This window comes from Colius striatus, chromosome 1, assembly GCF_028858725.1.
Source record: "Colius striatus isolate bColStr4 chromosome 1, bColStr4.1.hap1, whole genome shotgun sequence".
Lineage (NCBI taxonomy): Eukaryota > Metazoa > Chordata > Aves > Coliiformes > Coliidae > Colius > Colius striatus.
In genome coordinates, this window is record NC_084759.1 from 20,649,359 (window position 1) to 20,671,699 (window position 22,341).

Here is a 22,341-nt window from a genome sequence, read left to right on the forward strand (position 1 = left end):
GGTGGTGAGGATTATTGAGAAATTCACCTTTTGTTTATTATAACAAGTGTTATAGCTCATTAAGCTAGAAAACTGAAAAACGTGATGGCAGGACTAAAAATGTTCAAAGCAGGGTGAAAATAAAAGCACATGTATTTTTTAAAAATAGAACTCTTTTAAAGCACCTCCACATTGTGAAGTCGTCGGGTCTCTTTTAGGTTCATCATCTAAGATCCTTGTATGTGTAGGACTGCAGACACTACAGACCATTTTGGAAAGGAGACTGGCCTGCAAAAACCAAGGCCTTCAGTGAAGGCCAACACTTTCTGACCACAAATTCAAACTCTGCTCTGGCATCTAGGAATATATCATTGGAGTTATAATCACATATGAAATGCTTTAATGCAGAGAACAATGTGCTTCTGACTCCTGTAGTTTCTGTATTTGATCCTGCCTGCCTTTTCTTCCATGATAAGGCTTTGAAGGTGGGATAGGATTTTCTTTTAGCATCCAGAAGATATGCAGAACTAGAGGAAGACAAGAATGTTTACTGAAAGATTGTTCCAATCTGCTCAGTACTCAAGTTTGCAATAACTGGTTACTTCATGCATTATTAAAAAGGGCATTTTGTAGCACTATTAAAATCATAAACATTCTACTTTGTCTTTATGTTTTTATACAGAAGAACAAATTTAATTTGGCATAGTTTGAAGATAAATTTAAATTTGTGCTTACTGAAATTCAGCTAACACTAAGTAGAAAACATTCCTTTACTTGAAATAAAACTAGCAGTATTTTATACAGCCCTTTCCTCTCAGCAAGGTTCTTTGCCATTTCATAAGCAATTATAAACAATTATGTCAAAAGCTCTGATTGGAACAATTAATGAAAAATGCAAATGGCTACCTCAGATGCCAATATGCTAATACAATGCCACAGAATATTTATAGAATAGAGAATGATTCCACCCACGTTTTTACTTTATACTGTAGCACCCATCAGGCATGCTGCCTTTTTAAACTACACCACCTGACACTGAGAAGATGGAATCATCATAGACTCAAACCAGTCTCTAGCATTTATGAAGGTCTTTACTCTGATCCCTAGATCAGGTTGCTGAGGGCTGTGTAGAGTTTTAAATAGCTGCAGTTATGAAAGTTTCACCATCTCTCTGAGCAACCTGATTTGAGTTTTTGACCACCCTTACATTAAAAATGTTTTCATTATCTTGAGTGAGAAACGTCCCATGTTCTAACTTCTGTCCATTGCCTCTTGTCCTTCTACCGTGGACCCAAGATATATCTGTCTCAGTCTTCTCTGCATTCTCCCATGAGACAGCAGAAGAGAGATGGAAGATTTCCTTCTCTGCCAGTTGTGCAAGCCCAGCTCTTTCACCTTCTTTTCATCTGTCCCCATGCTTCAGCCCTATGACCATCTTGGTAGCCCTCCCTTGAGCTTGCTCCGGTATGTCCATGTCTTTTGTGTTCTGGGGAGCTCAGAACATGATGCATACTCCAGATGTGAGCTCACAAGTGCCAAATGGAGAAGAAGGATCCCTTGTCCTGCTGGCTATCCTCTTGCTAATACAGTCCTGGATGTAGTTGAGTTTGCAGCAAGGGCATATTGCTGTCGTCCACCAGGACTCTTGGGTCCTTTTCAGCAAAGCATCTTTCCATACAGCCAGCCCTCAGCCTGTGCTGTTGCATGGAGTTATTCCAACCCAAGTGTGGGACTTTGTGCTTGCCTGACTTGAACTTCAGGTTTCCTGACAGCCCATTTCTCCAGCCTGTCTCAGTCCCTCTCAACAGCAGCCCTGCCCTCCCATGATTTGACTGCTCCCAACAATCAGGTATCATCTGCAAACTTGCCCGAGAAGTAGCACAAAAAAAAATTGGTTTGTAATGTAGTCTCAGTGAGATTTCATCAGTTTGAACTCAGGCTGCCATTACAATAAACTGTTCTTACATACAATACATCAGGCATTACATTTCAGCAGTAAAGCTCATTTACAGACCTACTTAAAGCTAAATCTCTTTGCCCTCCAAAGATAAATCTGTTCTGAGAAGCCAACTGACATTAGGCTGAGCTTCTGTTAAAATTATACCTTATAGTGGATAAAATAGTCAGAGATAGAAATCAGATAAGGTTGACCTAATCTGGCCCTTGCAAGTTGGCGGTTTTTCCTAGAGTTTATGTTTTGTGTTGGCCAACCTATTTTAAAGTGATGAAAGGCCAGTTCATAGAATCATAAAATCACAGAATGATAGGTGTTGGAAGGGACCTTTAGAGATCATCTAGTCCAACCCCCTTGCAGAAGCAGGTCCACAGATCAGGTCACGTAGGAACATGTCCAGGCGGGTCTTGAAGACCTCCAAGGAAGGAGACCCCTCTGGGCAGCCTGTGCCACTGCTCTGGCACCCTCACAGTAAAATGTTTTTTTCTTATGTTTAAATGGAACTTTTTGTGTTCCAGCTTCATCCCATTACCCCTTGTCCTGTTGCTAGCTACTATAGAAAAAGGAATGTCCCAACCTCCTGACACCCACCCTTTAGATATTTGTAAATATTAATAAAATCTCCCCTCAGTCTCCTCAAGACTAAATTCTGTCCTTCCCTAGACAATTCTGTCCTGTCATTTCCTTACAGACAAAAATTCTTTGAAGACATTGAAAGTTTTACCTGAGCAAAATCATCAAGATATAAGTACTCATTTTGTGTCATTGAAATCACTGAGAGGCCTGCCATTGCATGAGGGTGAGGTTAAAAAATGGTCTCCTGGGCTTACAGCAGGCTCTGAAATATCAGATTTTTAAAAATCTATTTCAAGAGTGATTCCTTACTTATATTCAATACATTATCAAAAGAAAATCCGTGACAAAGGAGGAAAAAGTATCTGCAATTACCAGCTGTGTCAGCCAAGGAGTGGCTAATCATTGTCAACCAAAACACACAGCAGAGCTGGTGCTGACAACATGAGGAGCTGCTAGTTCCTGGTTAGATGGGTTGAACCCAGGGGAGGTTACCCAGAGACAGGTGACCTCAAACAAGCAGTAATACGAGAAGTTTGAGAAAACACTGCCTTAATTAAACTAGTTTCCTGAGAAGCCAGTCCATTAGTAAGGGAGGAAAGAGACGTTAATTGCTTTTGAAATGAAGTTTGATAAATGGATTATATTATTTGGTACCCATGAGAAGCTGGCCACAGTTATACGACAGCTTCCTTCGAACTTCCTGATGATTTGTGTATGTATGCTCAGTAACACCGTATTCACTGGCGTACATGCACAAGCAGAATGCCAAGTTGTTCAAATAAGCAGTTGAATGACAGAACTTGTGTTTCAGATTTTATGTGGCAATTGAGACACGGATGGAAGAAAGGCCATTTGTTTGGCTTCAGTATCAATCTACCTGCATCTTGTAACACTTTGAATTAGCAGTTAATGTGTAAGTAACATTAGTGTAAGGAGAATGTTCGCCCATGTGTGACGTGCTGGGCCCCATCACAATTCTCAGTCTAGACAATTTTTGCCTTTTCATTTCACTCAAAGACACACTGGCATTGTTTTCCATTCCTCTCTCCGTGGAACGCCTCAGTGGCAAAGCAGCTCGGTAGGGCCACCTGTACCAGCCCTTCCACAATACCTCAGTGAGCCCATGCGGGCAGTTGGTCTGCACAGGCATTTTTTGGGAAGTGATTGGTTGCTTAGACATACAAATTGTATTGATTTTAACTCACAAGACACTAGGCTCAGGCTTATATTTACAGAACTGGTTTTGCAGATGAGTTGAACTAGCTACCAGGAATAAGAGTGTTAGAGCTAGAATCATCGGGGAGCTAAAGAGACCGTGAAAGGAGAAAGAAATGTGACTCTGAGATGGCACATAACATGATTCTTTTAATAAGAGTGAACAATGGAATGACAGGGTCAGCTTAAAAGGTGACACAAATGACTTTGGTCAGTAACTTTTTGATCAGGAGGGCTGGGGAGATACTGCCCTTCCATGATGGGGAACCTGCCACGGGGTAACCAGTTAACTTCACAATTTTGATTTTCAGTTCAGACTCTTGGTTCTGCAGCATTACCACAAGAGGAACTGCAGGTTTCAGTCCTCTTTATTTAACACCTACTATCAGTTATTTCTGTTACCATTTTGGTTCAGTCATAATCAGCTATCTTTTTTTTTTTTATGTAATGAATGCATTATGTGAGACACAGGAGACCTACACCCTACTGAAGGGGAATATTTTTCATTTTTCACCTCAGAGCCCTTTACAAACTCTCATTAATTTAAATTCCTTCCACACCCCTGCTGAATAACCTAACACAAATGGAATGTCACACTCGAGATCTCTGTGTGTATCACTGGGTCCTCTGAGCGTAGGAGAGAGCCAGATCCCACTGTGCATTAACATTTCAGTCAAGGATTCCTGACAACCTCATGTGCAGAAACATCATAGTGCATTTATTCTTTAGACCAGACAGATGCTTCAGAGAAGCGTCACAAACAAAATGAGGCTCTCCCAGAGAAGACACCAGAATCCTCAATATGGGAGCTTGGGGATGGAAAATGCGGGGGTTTTGTCACGGTACTTTCCACTCTAAAATCCAGAGTGATGTTTATCTGGTCCTCACTCCTCTGACTTCTAATGAGCCCTACCTTCCAAGCTCTTTTACCCCAGCAACTTTTGAACTGCCTCTCACTGAAGCTGCTTTCCCTGTCTCACTCTACCACCAAGCCAGGGAGAGTAGGAGGGAAACACAAGCTACGACGGCATAGTAAGATTTCCACAGTCCATCAGTGGGTGCGGCACTAGCCTGAGACCTTCATGGGGTTTTAGATCTTCATGTTAAGCTGAGGGCTGTCACTCACGCTCACCCCAGTCTTGCATGTGGCATTTGTGAAGTAGAACCAGATGTGGTGTTTGCTCTACAGCCTAGGAAAAACTGGAATCTGGATCCTGCAAGTGCAGTTTGATGAAGGAAGAGCAGTTCAGGCTGGGTTTCTGAGGGGATGAGGCAGGGCAGTAAGGGGAGCATCGGCAGTCTGGAATGTAGAGCTGCAGGTCTCCCCCACATCTGCTTGACTGCAAGCGCCAGTTTCCAGACCAGAACTCACGCCACAACTTGTGTACCTTTATCTGCTGGAGACAGCCACTATTAAGAAATCCTCTTGTGAGCAACATTCAAAGGCTCTGCAGTCTTTTAAGTGCTCAGTAGGCCACAGTTTTAGGAAACCATCTATCAAATGCTGGTAGATGGGATGGACTGATAGACTCCTGGATCAGACCCAGGAAGGAGAAGGTGCTAATCAAGGTAAAGTTTATGAATTTATGAACTGAAATTTTCAGTAATCCTGTCATGCAATTTATTCAGGAAAAAAAGCATAGCAAATCCTGAGTGTTTTCCTTGGCCCCCAAATAAAGCAGAGTTCAATTAAGTTCACAGATAATGCAGCCTTATGAATTAGACTTACATGCTCCATACATGGACTTGAGTTTCAACATGTGGAGTTTCTTCCCCATTCCTTTCTGCTTGATGTGGAGATTTGTCCTCTGTGTAAATCACTGGCATGAGTCAGGAATTAAGCTCATTGAAAATGCCTATCTTCCTCGATTCAGTAACACCTCTTTGGATTTGTCTCCCTGTCTTGACTTTGCTAGATATCCTCCCTGAAATCTCCCTATCTGTTGCCAGGATGCTCCCCCAGCTAAGAGCTGTTCAGGCTCATAGCTCTTTTCACAACTGGAAGATTTTCCTGGTACCCAGGCTGAATGCATACTAAATAATACAGATTTTTCTCTGCACAGATATAAGGTGCTGTAAATTCTATGTTCTTTATGGTGCAGAGCTGGAATATAGACACATTTTTTTCTACATATAACACTTTACTCCAAGAGGATTTGTGTGGAGACAAGGCCTCTGTCATAACATGCTCTGCCAGCCAGCTTTGCAGGCAGAACCTGATAGTGCAATCCTCCCCATCCGTTCTTGCTATCCATAAATATTAAACTAGCTTTACAATGATGATAGAAAGGGCTTAAGTTCTGCAAGACAACATTAGAAGTTAGTCAGATTATAAAATATGTTTTTATAAGCTGCTTTAAGTTATCATCACTCCCCTAAATTAAATAGGTGCTTCTTTCATTCAAAACAAAAAAAAATCCTGTAGCAGGGCAACCTCTCACGGAGACAAGTTACGAGCTGCCCCTGCGTGTTTGGCTCAGGGGAAGGAGGCCCTCTTTTGACTCACTCCCGCCTGCAATCAGCTTCCCACGACGATCCCTGTCTGCTCTAGTATTGACGATGCCCAAACACAACGAGTCATGCCGTCAGCTCTGGAAGCTGCTCGCCAGTCCACTTCATTTCCAGGCACCGCACAGCTGATGTAACCTGTGCCCATACACAGGCTCTTTGTTGAGGATCAGCGCTTTATTTATCTTTGGGGAAAAGTCTGCTCTACCGACTGGAGATGATGGCATACTGATAAGAGGCAGAAATGCCACTGCAGTGATAAGAAGCCCCAAACCTGAGCAGCCTCGTTGCTTCTGGCGGTTTGGTTGTGCCACCGCGCCGTGCTGGCCGGGCCCGCCTGGATCTGCCGCCTGGCAGCTGCGGCTCGCGGTACCGCACTTTTAAATGCCCACATCCTAAATGTCCTAATCCAACTTCTCGGCTGCTTCTATGTCACATTACCAGACACGACTCCGTCCCCCACACACCACACACACAGAGCTCCCTCGTCGGGAGCGCCGACACGCCCCTGGCCCCTTTCCCGCTTCCCCTGCACTCGCCGCTGTCCAACCTCTCCCAGCCCGGCACGGCCATCAAAAACCCGACACTCGGCCCCGCTTTGGCCAAAGCGCCCACCCGCCGCGGGGCAGCTCCGCGGCCGGCTGTGTGCTGGGGCTAAGAGCCCTTCGCTCTGGCACTCGGCCCCGCTTTGGCCAAAGCGCCCACCCGCCGCGGGGCAGCTCCGCGGCCGGCTGTGTGCTGGGGCTAAGAGCCTTTCGCTCTGCGAGCTGGCGCCAGGCGGGCGGCCCGCGCCTTTCTGTCAGGCGCGCCGCGGGCAGCCTGCGAAGGCCCCGCTGTTAAGGGCGACCGCGGCGCCGCCTCTTCCTTTTCGCCGCGAGCCGCCATTTTGTAGGCACACACGGGAGCAGTGCCCGGTCTCGCTCGCCGGCTTCAGGTGCCTCTGCGGCTACGCGGCGCCGCGGGAAGGTGGGTGGGTGGGCGGGCAGGCAGGCAGGCAGCCGGCCGGCCGGCCGGCCGGCCGTAGGTGGGCTCCGGCTGGAGGCGGCGCGGTCTTGCGGCGCAGGAGGCTGAGGCAGTGAGGAGGATGCGGCCTGCAGGCCGCGGTGCGGCGCGCCGGGTCGAGCTGGGCCGGACCGAGCCAGACTGGACTGGGCTGGGGGCTGCTGGGGGAAGGAGAGAGGAGGGAAGAAGGAATGGAGCCGCCGAGGGTGGGGGCAAGCGCGGAGGAGGGGGTTCCGCCGAGCCGGCGGCACGTGGTGGCGCGCCCGGGGAAGGCCAGGCGCAGCCCGCGCAGGCCAGGCGGCTGGGGCAGCTCTCCAGGGACGGCCCCGCAGCGGGCACGGCCGGCTTCCGCGGCACTCGCGCATCCTGCCGGGTGGCTGAGGCTCCCCCGGCTTGCAGAGTGAGTGTGTCTCGTGTCAGGTGTAACACCGGCCTGTAGCGGGGATCTTGCCTTTTCCTCTGCGGGGAGAGGTTGAGGGAGGTGGGTTTAGCCGAGCTGGAGCAGCACTGTTTTTGGGGGGCGCTCAACAGCGTCAGTGTAAAGAAGGTAAATTCAGGTGCTCGATGGGGGAATGGAGCAGAAGCACGAGAAAAACCGCTCACGTCCGAGTGAGAAGCTCAGACTGACTAAAGGGAGAGAGCTTTTCATGGGTCCCTAACAGGCTGCCCGGGGAGACTCTGCAGTAGTTTCTCCAGCCTTGAGTTTCAAGACCTGACTGGATAAAGCCCTGAGCAACCTAGTCGGATCTTATAGTAGCTGTTACTTTAAGCAGGAGGTTGAGTTAGATGACTTGCTGGTATCCATTCTAACCCGAGTTACCCTGTGCTTCTACAGACAACATTTCCTGTGAAGGTCTAAGCTAATGACGTTGTTTGAATCGACCCAGCAATTTGGAAGTGGTGTCATTCTGAATAGGCTAAAAGACCTAATTTTTCTGAAGTGTCTGAAAGTGGCGTCAAATTTGTAGTGAGTGAACTGGTAGTTTGGATAATGTACGTTCTCTTCTACAGTAATCAGCCAAAATGACGAACACAAAGGGGAAGAGGAGGGGGACTCGTTACATGTTCTCCAGACCGTTCCGCAAGCATGGTGAGTATGCCCTGCAGTAAGAACAACGTTCAGTTACTCATCTTCTGAATGTCAACAGAACCATGTGTTACTGTAAAATAGTGGCTTGGACCAAAGGATTTCTGGTGTAGAATGATATGCAAGTAAACCCTCATCTCCTGCTGCTCATGCATCAATCAGTATTCTGATTGCTTGACAGCAGTATCGGTGCTAATTCAGTGCACGAAAATGAATTTGAAGGTGAGGAAAATGGTTCAGCAGTTACACTTAAAATGTGCGGTTTTTTGCCTCTTAGCAATGAGCGTTGATAACCAGCTGTGTTGGCATTGAAGTAGTAAATACTTTAATGCCTCTTCAACTTCTGCATTAGGAGCAAGATCAAAGCAGTAATTCTTCCTGGGTTGGATTTTTTTTTCCAATTAGGAGCATGTGAAGAGGTAATTAGTGATTTTTTTAGAAAAGGGATTGCTTGGTTTCTCAGTTTTGTGCCTTTGGAATGGAAGTGTCAGGAGGTTGGCGCATCCCTTTTTTCTATAGTAGCTAGCAACAGGACAAGGGGTAATGGGATGAAGCTGGAACACAAAAAGTTCCACTTAAAAAAACCTATTTCACTGTTCAGATGAGGGATCCCTGGCACAGGCTGCCCAGGGAGAGTGTGAAGTCTCCTTCCTTGGAGGCCTTAAGACCCACCTGGACACGTTCCTATGCGACCTGATCTAGGTGACCCTGCTTCTGCAGGGGGGTTGGACTAGATGATCTCTAAAGGTCCCTTCCAACCCCTACCATTCTATGAATTGAAATTTGAGCTATTGAAGAAGACAGTCTCAAATGCATGATCTGTGTCCCTTCCCCCGTTCTGTGTGTGTGTGTGAAATTGTTGGCTTCATGAGTATCCATGTTTGTGTCCCTCAACAGGAGTTGTCCCTCTGGCCACCTACATGCGCATCTACAAGAAGGGTGATATAGTTGATATCAAGGTACTTTCTACAATGCTCCAGAATTAACAGCTGAGGCAGTGTGATCCTTGTCAGCCTCCGCTTTCTGGAGACGGTGTTGTTGTCACTTGGATCATGTGTGCCAGTGAGAGTACCCACTGCTCACTTTGCAGTCAGTACTGGGCTAGCAGTGCTTGTGAACCAATAGTAAATCTTCAGTGTCAGAGGCTGGGTTACATGGGGTTTTATAGATAGATAAAAAGCCAATATTTGACTGTGCTGCTTAGTCTCCATTCAGCTGCAAACAGTGAGTGAAAGATGCCATATCTAGTACTCAGGTGCTGTGTGGTGCCCACTAGCACTGCTTTGGTAGGAGCCCTGGCTGTCCTTCTGGTGTAGATGTCTCTTTTGCCTGACTGGCACCTAGTTTTCAGAAGAGCCATCATTTATGTCAGCACATTGGGTATGTCCATGCATCATTGAAGGACTGTACTTCAAATAAGCATGTAGAGGGATGGTGGTTGCAAAGCCACATTAAGAGTAAAAACCAAGAAATAAATGTAAGGGTACATCGTACATGAGCATGGGGGGGAAAAAGTAAAGCATCATTTCTCATCACTTAAAACTTGCTCAAACTTGCTCTTTAAATTCAAATACTTTCAAAATTGAGTTGTGGTGAACCCAAAAGCCTTTCACCAAGGTTTCCTACCTTGTTGAATCCTTCAGTTTGATTTGAAATGCAGAGGTTTTGTAACAGTTGCACAGAAGATAGTGTGTCATTTGCTTGTTTGTTGTTTGACTCTTGGAAAACTGCTATTCTGAATGAACACTTCTTGACACACTGGAGCTTGATGATGATTGTTTCCCGTGATTGCTTGCTGCAAGCAAAGTGATCAATCATTTCACCGACACTGAAAGCATCCAGAATTGTCACAGCCAAATTTGTTAGTCTCCAGGTATGAAATGCAGGATTACAGATCCTAAATCTAGGAGTAGAACAGGAGTGTTTGAAATCAGTCTCAAATAATTTTAAGTGTGTGTTTTAAATAAGTTCTGAAAAAAAGAGTCATTGAAGTTCACACTTTCTTCTTGTTTTACATCTTCACAGGGTATGGGCACTGTTCAAAAAGGTATGCCCCACAAGTGTTACCATGGCAAGACTGGAAGGGTATATAATGTTACTCAGCACGCCGTGGGCATTATTGTTAACAAGCAGGTTAAGTAAGTAACGAAATTCTATGTATTGAAACTTTGGGAAAATTGATCTGTAATTGCACCCTCCTTTCACTTTGCCAGTTAGACAGCTATTGTCTTGATTGGTCATTCAAGGTGGGTAAAGTATATATCCTTTTTATAACCCAAGCAAATGATGGTCGTTTGACTTGGATCCTGTCAGAGGAAACAGTTCTTATTTTTCTGAGCAACACTCACAGTGACATTACCTAATACCTAATAGGCATTTTCAGTCAACTTTCACACTGGTACTGAAGCCCTTTTTACATCTTAATTTGTAGCTGTATATGGATGAATCTTGTACAGTTCACTCAGAAAAGGACAAGTTGTTTCATTTCTAGAAACTAGACTCTGGACTACAGTAGTAATACAGTTCTTTGTATCATAGAATGTTAAAATTACATGTTCTCCACAATTTTCATCCAAAATTGTCAGCTCATTGTAATATATTGATCTTTCAGTTATGTAAGTTAGCTCTGACCTGCATGTCTAGCAGTGTATTTTGAGTGGAAAAACTATGTGTAATTGATCTTATGGTGTTACTCAGGTAGAGACCACAGAACGAGCCTTGAAGTAGTCTTTTTTTTTTTTTTTACAATGCAGTAGATTAAAACCTGTTTCCCTTCCTTAGGGGCAAGATCCTTGCCAAGAGAATTAACGTGCGTATTGAGCATATTAAGCATTCCAAGAGCAGAGACAGCTTTCTGCAGCGTGTGAAAGAGAATGAAAAGAAGAAAAAGGAAGCAAAAGAAAAAGGCATTTGGGTTCAACTGAAACGTCAGGTAATGTTTTACTGTAGTAGACACATTTTTTATTTAGTTCACCAAAAAAAGTCAACCAAACAAGTAAAGTAAAGTGTTCTTTTCTAAAACAACAGCGTTAAGCTGTCAGCTGAGCTCTTTCTGCCTGGAAAACGAAAAACCCCACCCCATCACACTTGAATGGAGCTGCTTAACAACACTGAGTAAAATCCAGATCTCTGCCAGACCGTGGTGGACATGTCTGATGCCACTACCCTCAGCTGCATTTACAGTGGTTTTCCTGCAGGTTCCTTTTTGGGTTTTCTAGAGCAGAGTGGCAGCAGGAGGTGTCCCTGCATCAAGCTGCCCCACAGCTTTGGTGCCCAGACAGAGCTGCCACCTGCCTGGGTGCAAGTCATGGCCTTGGCTGTGAATAAAGGGGTGGATAGCTCCTGTTCATGCAGAAGCAGCAGCAGCTCTGGCTGATTCCTAGGATCAGTGTTGTCTTTGGTTTAGTTGAATTTAGGTGCAGTGGTTTCTCTTGTAACCCTTTAAGAAAAGAACAAATGAATGGACTTTGGAGAGTACTTCCTGTTGTTGTCAGGAGGCTGGGACATCCCTTTTTTCTATAGTAGCTAGTAACAGGACAAGGGGTAATGGGATGAAGCTGGAACACAAAAAGTTCCCTTTAAACATAAGAAAAAACTGTTTCACTGTTCAGGTGAGGGAGCCCTGGCACAGGCTGCCCAGAGGGGTTGTGGAGTCTCCTTCCTTGGAGGTCTCAAGACCTGCCTGGACATGTTCCTATGCGACCTGATCTAGGTGACCCTGCTTCTGCAGGGGGGTTGGACTAGATCATCTCTAAAGGTCCCTTCCAACCCTATGATTCCATGATTCCATGATTCCATGTTTCTGTAACAGCAGGGTATCTCACTTCCTGATAATTTGCATTGATTAAGTGTAGATTTTCTCATTCCTCAGTGAAGGTCAAGCAAGCTTTCTGGCAAACCCTTTTCTTAGTGCTGTTCCTTGAATCAAATTTTATGGAGGTGCTTAGGAATGACAAAGTGCTGTAATGTTTATGTAGTAATGTGTGAAATGATTGTCAACGTGAATTTTCTGTAGGGTTGCTTTTGAGTTCTTGTGCCAATCTTTTTTTTCTCTCTGTTTTTGTGTGTTTTGTTTGCAGCCTGCTCCACCCAGAGAAGCACACTTTGTGAGAACTAATGGCAAGGATCCAGAGCTGCTGGAGCCAATTCCCTATGAATTCATGGCATAATGCATGTTTGAAAAAATAAAGCCGTGATTTTGGACAAGTGTATGTGGTTGTGGCTGATTCCTTTAGGGTTTGTTTTTTGGAGCAGATGCTTTAGAAACTTTTTTCATTTGCTTATTTAGTTTGCCTTACATAGTTCTTGGTCATTTAAATCATCTGCAGCTTTTGCTCACGAGTTTAGTCATGTATATAGACCATAAATCCTGTGAACATTGAAGTTTCCTAATGTTGAGTGACGGTCATGAGGTAATATGAGAAGATGTGGAATATTTCACTGGCAAACTAAAAGCATTATACCAAGAACTATACAGTATCACTTGAAGGTTTTTCGTTTGTTTTGTGGGAAAAGAGAAAACAGGCTTCAGGTGTAATTGATACAAGAGGCCTCAGATTGACCAAAGAATTGTCAAAAACTCTTTTGAGAGCAACCTCTTGAGAAACAGCTTAGGGGGTGTATTTTGGTGTTTCACTGTGTGATTCTAAAAATTACTGATTTTTTTTAGAACATTCACAGGCCAGTCAATGTCCTTATGAAATAGCAGGAGTTTAGAAACAAGGTGTTACTTCCAAAACTGCCAGTCTTTGTGCCGATTGTTGTTGTTTTAGTTGTCCAGCATAGTTGAGCATGTGCATTTTGTATGTTTGATGCATATCCGTTGAATCTAAACATCTTGGATGTTGCAGTGCCTTCCTTTTGTCCCTCTGATTTTTTGTGATGCTTCACAAAACCCCAGTGCTAACTACCGAGGGTTGCTTAAATGGAAGAACATCTTCAACTGACAGCTTACTAACCAGTGCTATTTGTTTGAGCTTGGTTTGAACCATGGAGCTTTCTAAAGAAGCTGCTGAGTGTTACAGATGTAGTTAAAGAATGTTTTACCTTTCTAAGTGTGATGTAAGGCATCACTTAGTGACCCCAAGTGATGTAAAACTAATGTCTACACATAGAGAAGGTAAAATACCAGAGAAGCTGGTGACCAAGCAATTTGACTGATGAAAACTGTTGAATAATGACTTGCAGGACAGCCACTCAGTCTGGGAGTGAAAAATGAGCAGCAGTGAGGTTTGCTTTTTCCCTTAATTCTGATGTGCCTTGAGCAGAAATATTGAGCTGTATGGATTGTGTATAAATGTGGCTGTTTGCATTGACCTGATGGTCAGCTGTGGGTGCTCCCATTCTCATGGAGTGCAGTTTTTGGATGTCAAAGGCATTGCCCATCTCAGCTTGGTATTTCAGGGTGACAGGTGTTAGGCACTGGATGTTCACAGTCCCAGTCAGCAGATACTGTGAAGTTTCTTCAAGCTCCTATCTCAGAAGACAGGAGCAGGCCATGTTGTTGGAATGACTTTTGAAATGCTTTGAAGATGGAGCAAAGCTTATCCATCCACATTTTGACACTGTGTCTTGGACATGGACTGTATCACCACCTCGTGAAGTAAGGTTGATGGATCTCAGTATGGGCAATGACAGTGCTATGCATAGAGAAAAGTTAACTCTAAGCTTTCAGCCTTGAATTTAAGTGCATCCTTAGATATTTCACATGCTATCCACCATGCACGTACACTAAGAGTTTTTCATGTGTAATATAACCTCAGCTGGCAAGACTTCATATGAAGTATAGGAGATTTATTACATTCTCCTTTAAAACAACTCCTTAACAAATGTTATCATTACAGATTAATGTAATCTATTAATGTAATAATTAGTGTTTTAAGTCCAGGGAGATTTCTCAAGACTTCCCTTAAGAAAAGGACAACGTTTTTCCTGTTTGGTTCTCATCCCCTATCTATTTCCCTGTGGTTGTTTCTTGTCCACAGTTTTGAGACTTGACAATCCCAACTCCCTGAATGCAGTAATTCTGAAGTATATAAGTATATGAAGTATATATATGGTATTTTAAATTCTCATGCATGCTTGTGTAAGTTATTTCGGTTCAGTGTCTCTCTTGTACTCGTCTTTCAGGATTGCAGTGGATTGGCTGCTTGGCATCAGGGTGAAATAGTTAACGGTAATGATAAGCGATGGGAAATTCTCAACTTGTGGATTTGCTTTCAACGGTTTGGAACAGTGAGACTGGGCAGTGTGCAGCGGGCTTGTTTGAGCTGTGCTGCCAGAGGTGCTGCATCCCAACAAAACTCCATTTAGTTGGTATTTTTAAGGTCAATGAGCTGACAGTAGACGCTCAGAAATGCATATTTGGAAGCTGCGTGTGGGCTGGGAGGAGGAGGAGGAGGGAATGCTTTCCTTGGTCAGGATTCCCAGAAATGACCAAAAAGGAAGCTGGGTTTGTACAAGAAGAGAATAGCCTTTTTGGGGTTTTTTAATGTTTGAAAACAGAGCAAATTAATGAAGGTTTAACCTGTCTTAGGTTTATAGATGCTGCCTGTTAGTTGCTCTCAGTGCAGTGGTGGTTTTTCCAGTCGCCTCAGTTTGTAGGAGCACAGCCCAGATACTTAAAGATTTTGGTGCCTGTTGTTGAAGTTTGGACCCCATGTGTTCAGCTGTATTGGTTTTGCACAGTCCTAACAGATCTGTGAATTGAGAACAGTTGTTCAAAAGCTGCCTGTCAGGACATATTCAGTCGTGAAACTAGAATTGAGATGCATCCTCCTTGATAGAAGGGAATAGCTCTGGGAGTGTGCACAACTTGCAGAAGGTTTGGGAGGTAGGGGAGGTGATTTTGGCAGTTCAGCCTCTGCCCCTTTGGACGGAGGAGACATGTTTCCTTACCGTGTTGGAAGTTGCAAGTTCTTCTCCCCTTTCACTTGGTCTGGAAGGGATTTCACAGCCTAGACCAGTAAGACCTGCCCAGTTCTCTGCAGACCTGTGCTGAGGCTGTGCTGGGCAAGCCAAACCTCACAGGGAGCCTGCTGGCTGCAGACTGAGTGTTTCCATGCTGTGACAACTGAATTTGGGTTCATTCTGTGATCCTTGGGTTGTGGAGACCTGATATGAAATCCATGGAGCTCTAGGCTTCCTGTGTAGTTGGCTATACCTTGAGCTAGCAGAATTTGGGAACCCCTGGTTTAAAAGAAGTTCAGTATTAGAGAGGCCTGTCTTCCACTTCTCTTCTGGCATAAAGACTTCATTAACTTGCTGCTGGTGAATAGGCAGCCCCTGCGCAGGCAGAGAGTCAAGTGCTTGTGGATGAGGACGAGCTGTTACACTTCACTGTAGTGCTTTGTCTCTTCCACACAACCTAATAAGGAGGTGGGGGCTATCTCTTCCTTTCCAGGTTTTACTTCCTATAACCGTTGCAGCTGGTTGCCTAAAGCCCTGCCAAAATCTGTCTTCTCTTGGAGAAGGAGCAAGGAAGCCTTCTGGAACTGTCAGCTTTGTCTTTTTTTGCATGTAAGGGAGGCCTGAGGTTTCCTGAGGGCTGTGTGGGCAGCATTGGTGTGCAGTGGGAGGGGCTGGGGAGGAGGAGCCCCCTGTCCCCTTGCAGAGAGGCTGCAGGCTGAGGAGCCCGAAGGGAGGGAGCCAGTGAAGTGTATGTGCTGGAGTAGGGTGAGGGATATGCAGGCATCTCCAGCCCCATTCCTGGCAGGGAGGCAGGTAAGCAGTTCCCACCAGGACCTGCAGACAATGCAGGGTTTTGTAATTGTCCCATTGTATGTATCAGGTGGGGCAAAGAGTCTTGATGTTCACTCCCTTGTCCTTCTCAGTGCAATCCTGTGCTTGGCACAGGCAGAGCCCTCATAATGAGAAGGATGGCTGGCATCCCAGACATAGAATGGAGTCTCCTGACTGGTCCAGAGGATGCCAAGAGCTGAGCATGCACCTGCTGGAGGAGGCCCTCCCTGTCCCAGCCCAGGCAGGACAGGCCGTGGGCTCCTATACCTTCGGAGTGTGTGGTGAGGAGACATGGTTGAATTGGGGTCATCCTCACCTGGGCAGCACCTCATGACTCAGGAGTCTGGGTAGTGTCTCCCACAGCACATAGTCACCCTGCTGCTGCAAACGGCTTTCTTGCATGGGAAGAAGGTCCCAGCTGCCCTTGCAATGCTGAGGGAGGTGGTATGGAAAACACAGATGACGAGCTTTCTATGTCTGTCTACCTCAGTGGATCTGCTACCAAGGTCTATGTAAGAATCAGGTTGTGGCTGCTGGGATTTATGTAGTTATTACCATCCTTGCTCAAGCATTGGCTGAGGACACTGCTCCTGTCAGCAGCACCCATACAACTCGGGAACCCATAGAAGTACAAAGCTCTGGCTGAGGCTGCTGATTTCATCTCCCACTGTTTGGAGGAAGAGGCTTTGGGTGATGGCCCCTGGATGCCACAGGAGTAAGCTGCCTACTCCCTCTCCTAAAAGCACCTGTGGCTGCATGTTACTGGAGCTGGAAATGGGGAGGTGGGCCATGCAGCAATATGGTGTCCCTGGGCTCCATGAGAGCTGGATGGAGTGATGGTGCTGTGGGAAAGGGGACAGTGATAAGACCATAGCCTGAACACATTCCTGTGTGACTTGATCTAGCCGGACCTGCTTTAGCAGGGCAGTTGGACTGGATGATCTCTAAAGGTCCCTTCCAACCCCAACCATTCAGTGATTCTATGGTAGGGATGGTGGTGTGGAGCATCTGTGTGAGAGCAGCGAAAGGACAGCCTGGCACTTCCAAGGAGGACCTCCAGCCAGGAAGGGAAAGGCTCCTTGGCACAGCTTTGAAGCCTGTACATCCCAGGGATTGCTTGGCCCACAGAATGGGCGAGGAACAGCTAATCTGAGCTCCCCCTCACCCATGTGAGGAATCTGAGCCCCAACTTCTTCAGCCTACTGAACTGCTGTTGCACCAGAGGAGGTGTTGATGGAGAGACAGCCCCTCTCTCCCTGGAGATTAATTCCTTTGCAATGTTTCCTGCCTGGGTTTGTGCACTGTCATCTCCGTGCTGGGCTGTCACCACCTGCCCTTTGGGGCGCTCTGGGGAGCGGGTGAGCCAGCACCAGCTGCACAGCTGCCCAGCAATGGGGAGCTCCTCAGCATCTGGGAGCAGCAGTTCTTTAGTGCTACTGCTTTCACATCCCAGCGCCCGGCCATCACCTGCCCACAATGGACTTGCTCCCAGCTTCTTCCAAGGGCACCATGAATGTACTCTGATAGCTCTTTTGTAAAGAAAGGGATAAAAATAGCGTGTGCTGGCACTGTCAGGGAGGCCAAAGACAAGTGGTGGTGCATGATAATGGGAGCAGATGACAATTGCATGAATCTCTGGAAACCAAAAGCTTTTAGTGAAACGAGAAATCTTGTTTACCAAAAGGAAAGGGCTCACTGGCATGAGGGGAAGGGAAGTAGAAATTTTAGAGGCAATCAGTTTTTAAGGTTAAAAGCTGCACTGATCTTACCACAGGGGTTCTTAGGCACTAGAGTAACACAAATAATTAGCAGCATTTCTTCCACTGTGCTTTTCCACAGGCAGGCACTACTTTAACTGGTGTTAATTAGTGTGGTCTGAACTCCTACAAAGTGTGTGTAACCCTTCAGCAAAGAGCAGTGTGAAATTGCCACCAGGTAGAACAATTTTGGGGCACCAGGGAACAATTTTTGAAGAGGGCAGGGTGTTCCCCTGAGGGGGTAACTGGTCCTCTGGCCACTATGGGGTGCAGAGCCTGAGCTGTGCCTCTGCTCCCTGCATAAGTTTTGTGGCCATGGGAAGGAGGGAGTAGTTCTTCCCCGTCCTCATTCCCATGGTGTTGAGGGTTGACTTTCCTCAGGAACACCTTGGCTCTGGTATGGCAGAGCTAGTGATATTATTCTGGTGCTCTTGTTCTGAGTTTTCATGTCACTGGAGGGACTGGGGCTGAGGATGTCCAAAGAAGTGCATAGCAGGTTGGGTACCTGGGCTTTTGCATGGATGTAGGGAGAAAGTAAGAGGGAGGATGGGAGGAAAATGAGGAAAAACATGGCCTGTTGTCATTGTGTGTCTCCTGAGAGCTGTATTGAAGAGGAGGGGAAAGGCAACCAAGTACAGCCCCACTGCACAGCCCTGCTAATGCTGAGGTGCTTGGGTGTGGGTGTCCAGGGCCCCCTGGGCTGCCCTTGGGCATCAACGCTGTGGCACCAGGGCCCAGCAGCACTCATGGTGGCTCTGTCCCCCCACAGTCCCATTCCACTCCTTTCAGGTACCAACCTGCTGGCTGTGTCCTGCTGGCTTGTGTTGTCTCCCTGAGGGAAACAAAGCAGCAGCCCTGAAAGGATTCTTTAGCTTGCAAAGCTGTGTGCTGCAGAAGCAGTTCTGTAGCAGCCAGGGCAACAGTTGACAGAGACCAAAGCATCCACACAGCTGCTTGCAGGTTAGAGGCAGCCCACGGTGGAGTGTATTTCATCTCCAAAACTTTCTCCCACTTAAGAAGCCACAGGACCTAATCCATCCCTCAAGGCCCCGTAGACAACTTTGGTTTCAGGGCTCACTGTTGCTTGACCCACAAGCTGAGGTTTCAACACTGACTGTGGTGGTGTGTGTCCAAGTGTGGGAAGCAAAATAGTCTGAGGTAAGAGAGTAAATTACTTCCTCTCTTTCCTGGCCGAATTTCTCGCTGCAGGGAGGGTGTGTAAAGCAGAAGCCTGTTGCAGGAGCTGGTGTGGAGGTGCACCCTCCCAAACACTGCTCTGCCATCTGCCTGGCTCTAGTGAAAGTGGAGGGGTGCTGGGGTGCCTGCCCCAAACCCGGGCCGGGGGCTGTGTGGTCTGGCCAAGCTGTCTGAGTCTGCGTGTCTCACCCTGGTGCTTAGAATCATAGAGTCCCAGAATGGTAGGGGTTAGAAATGACCTCTAGAGTTCATGTAGTCCAATCCAACTGCTAAGGCAGATTCACCTCAGTCAGATCACACAGGAACACATCCAGGTGGGTTTGGAAACCTCCAGAGAAGGAGACTCCACACCCTCCCTGGGGAGCCTGTGCCAGGGCTCCCTTACAGCACAGAAGCTTTGCTTTGTGTTTAAGTGGAAGTTTTTGTGTTCCAGCTTTTGTCCATTACCCCTTGTCCTGTCATTGGGCGCTACAGAACAAAGTATTCCTCCATCCTCCTGACATCCAGGTACTTTAGTACTTTAGGTACTGATAAGTGTTGATGAGGTTCCCCCCACCGTCTCTCCAGGCTAAACAGCCCCACGTCCAGCAGCCTTTCCTTGCCTGCGCCTGCGGGGGCCATCCCTCGCCCCTGGGAACGGTGGGGGGGAAGGAAGAGTACAGCCAGCGTGCGCAGCGAGGGATGCAGCCCAGGGGCGAGCGAGGGATGCAGCCCAGGGGCGAGCGAGGGAGCCGGGGCAACCGCGGAGCAGCGGAGGTCGGGCAGCAGCGGGGGGCGGGCGCGGTACCGCGGCGGGGCGGTACAGCCGCTGCGGCCGCCCCGCAAGGCGCTGCCGGCGGAGCCTTTAAAAGCCGCCGCCGGGCGCTGCCGGTTGAGCGGAGCCGAGTCGAACCGAACCGAGCAGGGCTGAACCGATCGGGGCCGAAACGCGTGGAACCGAACCGAAGCGAGCGGTGCCGAACCGAACCGCGCGGAGCCGAAGCGAACGGAGCAGGGCCGAACGAAGCGAGCCGGGCCGCCCCTCCATGCGGCTGCCGAGCATGTCGCAGCCGTTCCTGCTGTTGCCCGTGGCGAGCGCCCCGGGGCCGCCGGGCCCGCAGGCGCGGCTGGCGGTGCTGGGCGCCCGCGGCGTCGGCAAGAGCGGTGAGTGCGGCGTTCGCCGGCCCTTTCCCTCCTCCCTCCGTCCGTCCGTGCCGCCTAACGCCTTCCCTCTCTGCGTTTCAGCGATGATCGTGCGGTTCTTGACGAAGCGGTTCATCGGGGACTACGAGCCCAATACAGGTGAGGCGGCGGGCGCGGGCGCGACGGGCGGCGCGGCCGCCGCGGGGCTGACGGCTCTCTGCTCCCCAGGTAACCTCTACTCACGGATGGTCCATCTGGAGGGGGACCACGTTGCCCTGCAGATCCAGGACACGCCGGGCTGCATCCAGGTACAGACATGCTTCAGATCATTCGGTGCTTCACTGCCAAAAAGGGCTCGCGGTTTGGGGCCCAGGTTCCTACAAAGCCGGACTGAGCCTCCTAAGACGGAGCTCGGGCTTCCCTTTGGAGCCGTTTAACGGTGACAGGCTTTATGCTTTCACAGCCCGGTGCCAAGTTTGTGCTTTCTCTCGTACCGCAGATGCAGGAAGACTGCATGCAGGTGCTGGACTCCCTGTCCAGGTGTGTGAAGTGGGCAGAGGGCTTTCTCCTGGTCTACTCCATCACGGACTACAGCAGCTACCAGTCAGTCCGACCTCTCTACCAGCACATACGCACGGTCCACCCCGATGCCAGGACTCCCATCATTATCGTGGGGAACAAAGCAGACCTCCTCCATGCCAGGCAAGTAGAGGCGAAAGAGGGACTGCAGCTGGCAAACGAACTGGGCAGCCTGTTCTTGGAAATCTCCACGAGCGACGACTCCCAAGGCGTCTGTGATGTTTTCCAATACCTTTGCAAGGAGGTCAGCAAGCTGCAGCACGCCGGCAGCGCAGACAGGAGGCGGTCGTCCATCATCCCTCGGCCCAAATCCCCCAACATGCAAGATCTAAAGAGACGTTTCAAACAGGCTTTGTCTTCCAAAGTCAAATAACCCCTTCCCCGCCCCGGTGAGGTCCCCTGTGACTCAATAGGCTTTATTTTTGTAAACTGGTTAATAAAAATCTTTATTTTTGTACCAATGCCAGCAGTGTGGAAGTAAGTGTGTTGAAGCTTGCAATTTCTTAGCCTTTCTCCCTTGTTTGCCTCGTGGGGTAATTTTTACAAAAGAAAAAAGAAATGAAAAAAAAAAGCTGCATAGCACTGAATGGAGGTAAAAGAGAAAGGGATTTTTGGCAGGAGGTTTTGATTCTGTTTCTGGTTTGGGCTGGGATCTGCTGTTTTATTCTGCTCAAATGACTTTAGGGCCTCAGTTTCCTGTTTCTAAAATGGGAATGATGATGATGATGTAACACTCACCTGCCTTTATAAAATGCTTAGAAAGCCTTTGATGGCAAGCTTTCTATGGATAAAATCCCCCCCCCCCAAACTTTATTAAACATGAAAGTATAAACTGTCTGTAAGCATTGTGATTATGGCAGGATCTCTGTTTCCCTCAGCAACTGCTGTTTGCTTGCACCTGTAATGGGCTGAAGGATGACAAGCCGTTAGCAACAAGTTCCCGTTTCCGATGCCCTTTAGAGATCTATCCCACAGCAGTAATCTTTTAAGCCCAAAACGTTTAACGGGAGGGTTGAGTTTCCCCTACAGATTATCATGGGATAAAGTGCTGAGCAATCCACAGCAGAGGAGCGTGTGGGATGGCTGTTGCTTTCTCTAGAGATGTGTGGTAGAAAGGACTGATGCGTAGGTTCCCTTAACAGAAAATAGCTACATTTTAAGAGAATCACATCTTTCTTTTCCTCACAGCAGTTTTGTAACCATTGGAAACAGGTCAGACTTTTTCCTCTTATTTCACATAAGCTCTACATCATGCTGGGATGGGTTTTGCAGCACGTCTGAGCATGGGATGTGGGGTTTGCACTTCAAATATGTCTCTGAAGTATGTGCATGCTACTGGTCAAAAGTAAAGCTCTGCTCCACGCTGAGTAGGAAGTGTGGAAGTAGAGTAATGTGTACGGAGACAAACTTGCTGTCCCCACTCAAGCACACATCCAGTAAGATTTTCTTTTTTCCTTTTATTTTCTTTTTAAATCTCCCAGATGAAGTCCAGAGAGTGTTTTCTTCTATCCTTTTGTTGGGAAAGGCAGGTAGCTGCTGCCTAAGCCCTTGTGCTGCAAGGGCACTGCTGTGACTTGCAGTTAGTGGGCAGTCTCTGTTGTTTCTGACCCCTGGGACTGGAAGCT

At 47.3% G+C, this 22,341-nt stretch overlaps 3 protein-coding genes and 2 non-coding genes across 7 annotated transcripts; all 5 read left to right on the plus strand.

Annotated features, from left to right (window-relative positions):
- Positions 1 to 7,063: 7,063 nt before the first annotated feature.
- On the plus strand, positions 7,064 to 12,527 carry RPL21 (ribosomal protein L21). 2 transcript variants are annotated; one of them, XM_061993110.1, is made up of 6 exons: positions 7,064 to 7,166; positions 8,246 to 8,324; positions 9,219 to 9,280; positions 10,347 to 10,459; positions 11,103 to 11,253; positions 12,401 to 12,527. In XM_061993110.1, the coding sequence occupies exons 2-6, from the start codon at positions 8,258 to 8,260 to the stop codon at positions 12,488 to 12,490; spliced, it is 483 nt and encodes a 160-aa protein (XP_061849094.1). In that variant the 5' UTR covers positions 7,064 to 7,166; positions 8,246 to 8,257; the 3' UTR covers positions 12,491 to 12,527. The 2 variants fall into 2 exon arrangements, with proteins under 2 accessions (XP_061849094.1, XP_061849101.1); XM_061993117.1 differs by having other exon boundaries at positions 7,103 to 7,198.
- Positions 7,222 to 8,238, plus strand: LOC133625143 (uncharacterized). Its single transcript, XM_061993131.1, has 2 exons — positions 7,222 to 7,634; positions 8,070 to 8,238. The coding sequence occupies exons 1-2, from the start codon at positions 7,317 to 7,319 to the stop codon at positions 8,091 to 8,093; spliced, it is 342 nt and encodes a 113-aa protein (XP_061849115.1). The 5' UTR covers positions 7,222 to 7,316; the 3' UTR covers positions 8,094 to 8,238.
- On the plus strand, positions 10,084 to 10,158 carry LOC133624720 (small nucleolar RNA SNORD102). Its single transcript, XR_009818071.1, has one exon. It is a non-coding gene; the product is annotated as a small nucleolar RNA SNORD102 (small nucleolar RNA).
- LOC133624734 (small nucleolar RNA SNORA27) lies at positions 10,513 to 10,645 on the plus strand. Its single transcript, XR_009818084.1, has one exon. It is a non-coding gene; the product is annotated as a small nucleolar RNA SNORA27 (small nucleolar RNA).
- Positions 12,528 to 19,796: 7,269 nt separating the features above from the next.
- RASL11A (RAS like family 11 member A) lies at positions 19,797 to 21,177 on the plus strand. 2 transcript variants are annotated; one of them, XM_062020426.1, is made up of 4 exons: positions 19,797 to 20,158; positions 20,240 to 20,296; positions 20,366 to 20,445; positions 20,637 to 21,177. In XM_062020426.1, exons 1-4 carry the CDS (start codon positions 20,041 to 20,043, stop codon positions 21,087 to 21,089), a joined length of 708 nt encoding a protein of 235 aa, XP_061876410.1. In that variant the 5' UTR covers positions 19,797 to 20,040; the 3' UTR covers positions 21,090 to 21,177. The 2 variants fall into 2 exon arrangements, with proteins under 2 accessions (XP_061876410.1, XP_061876409.1); XM_062020425.1 differs by having other exon boundaries at positions 19,797 to 20,296.
- Positions 21,178 to 22,341: the final 1,164 nt, after the last annotated feature.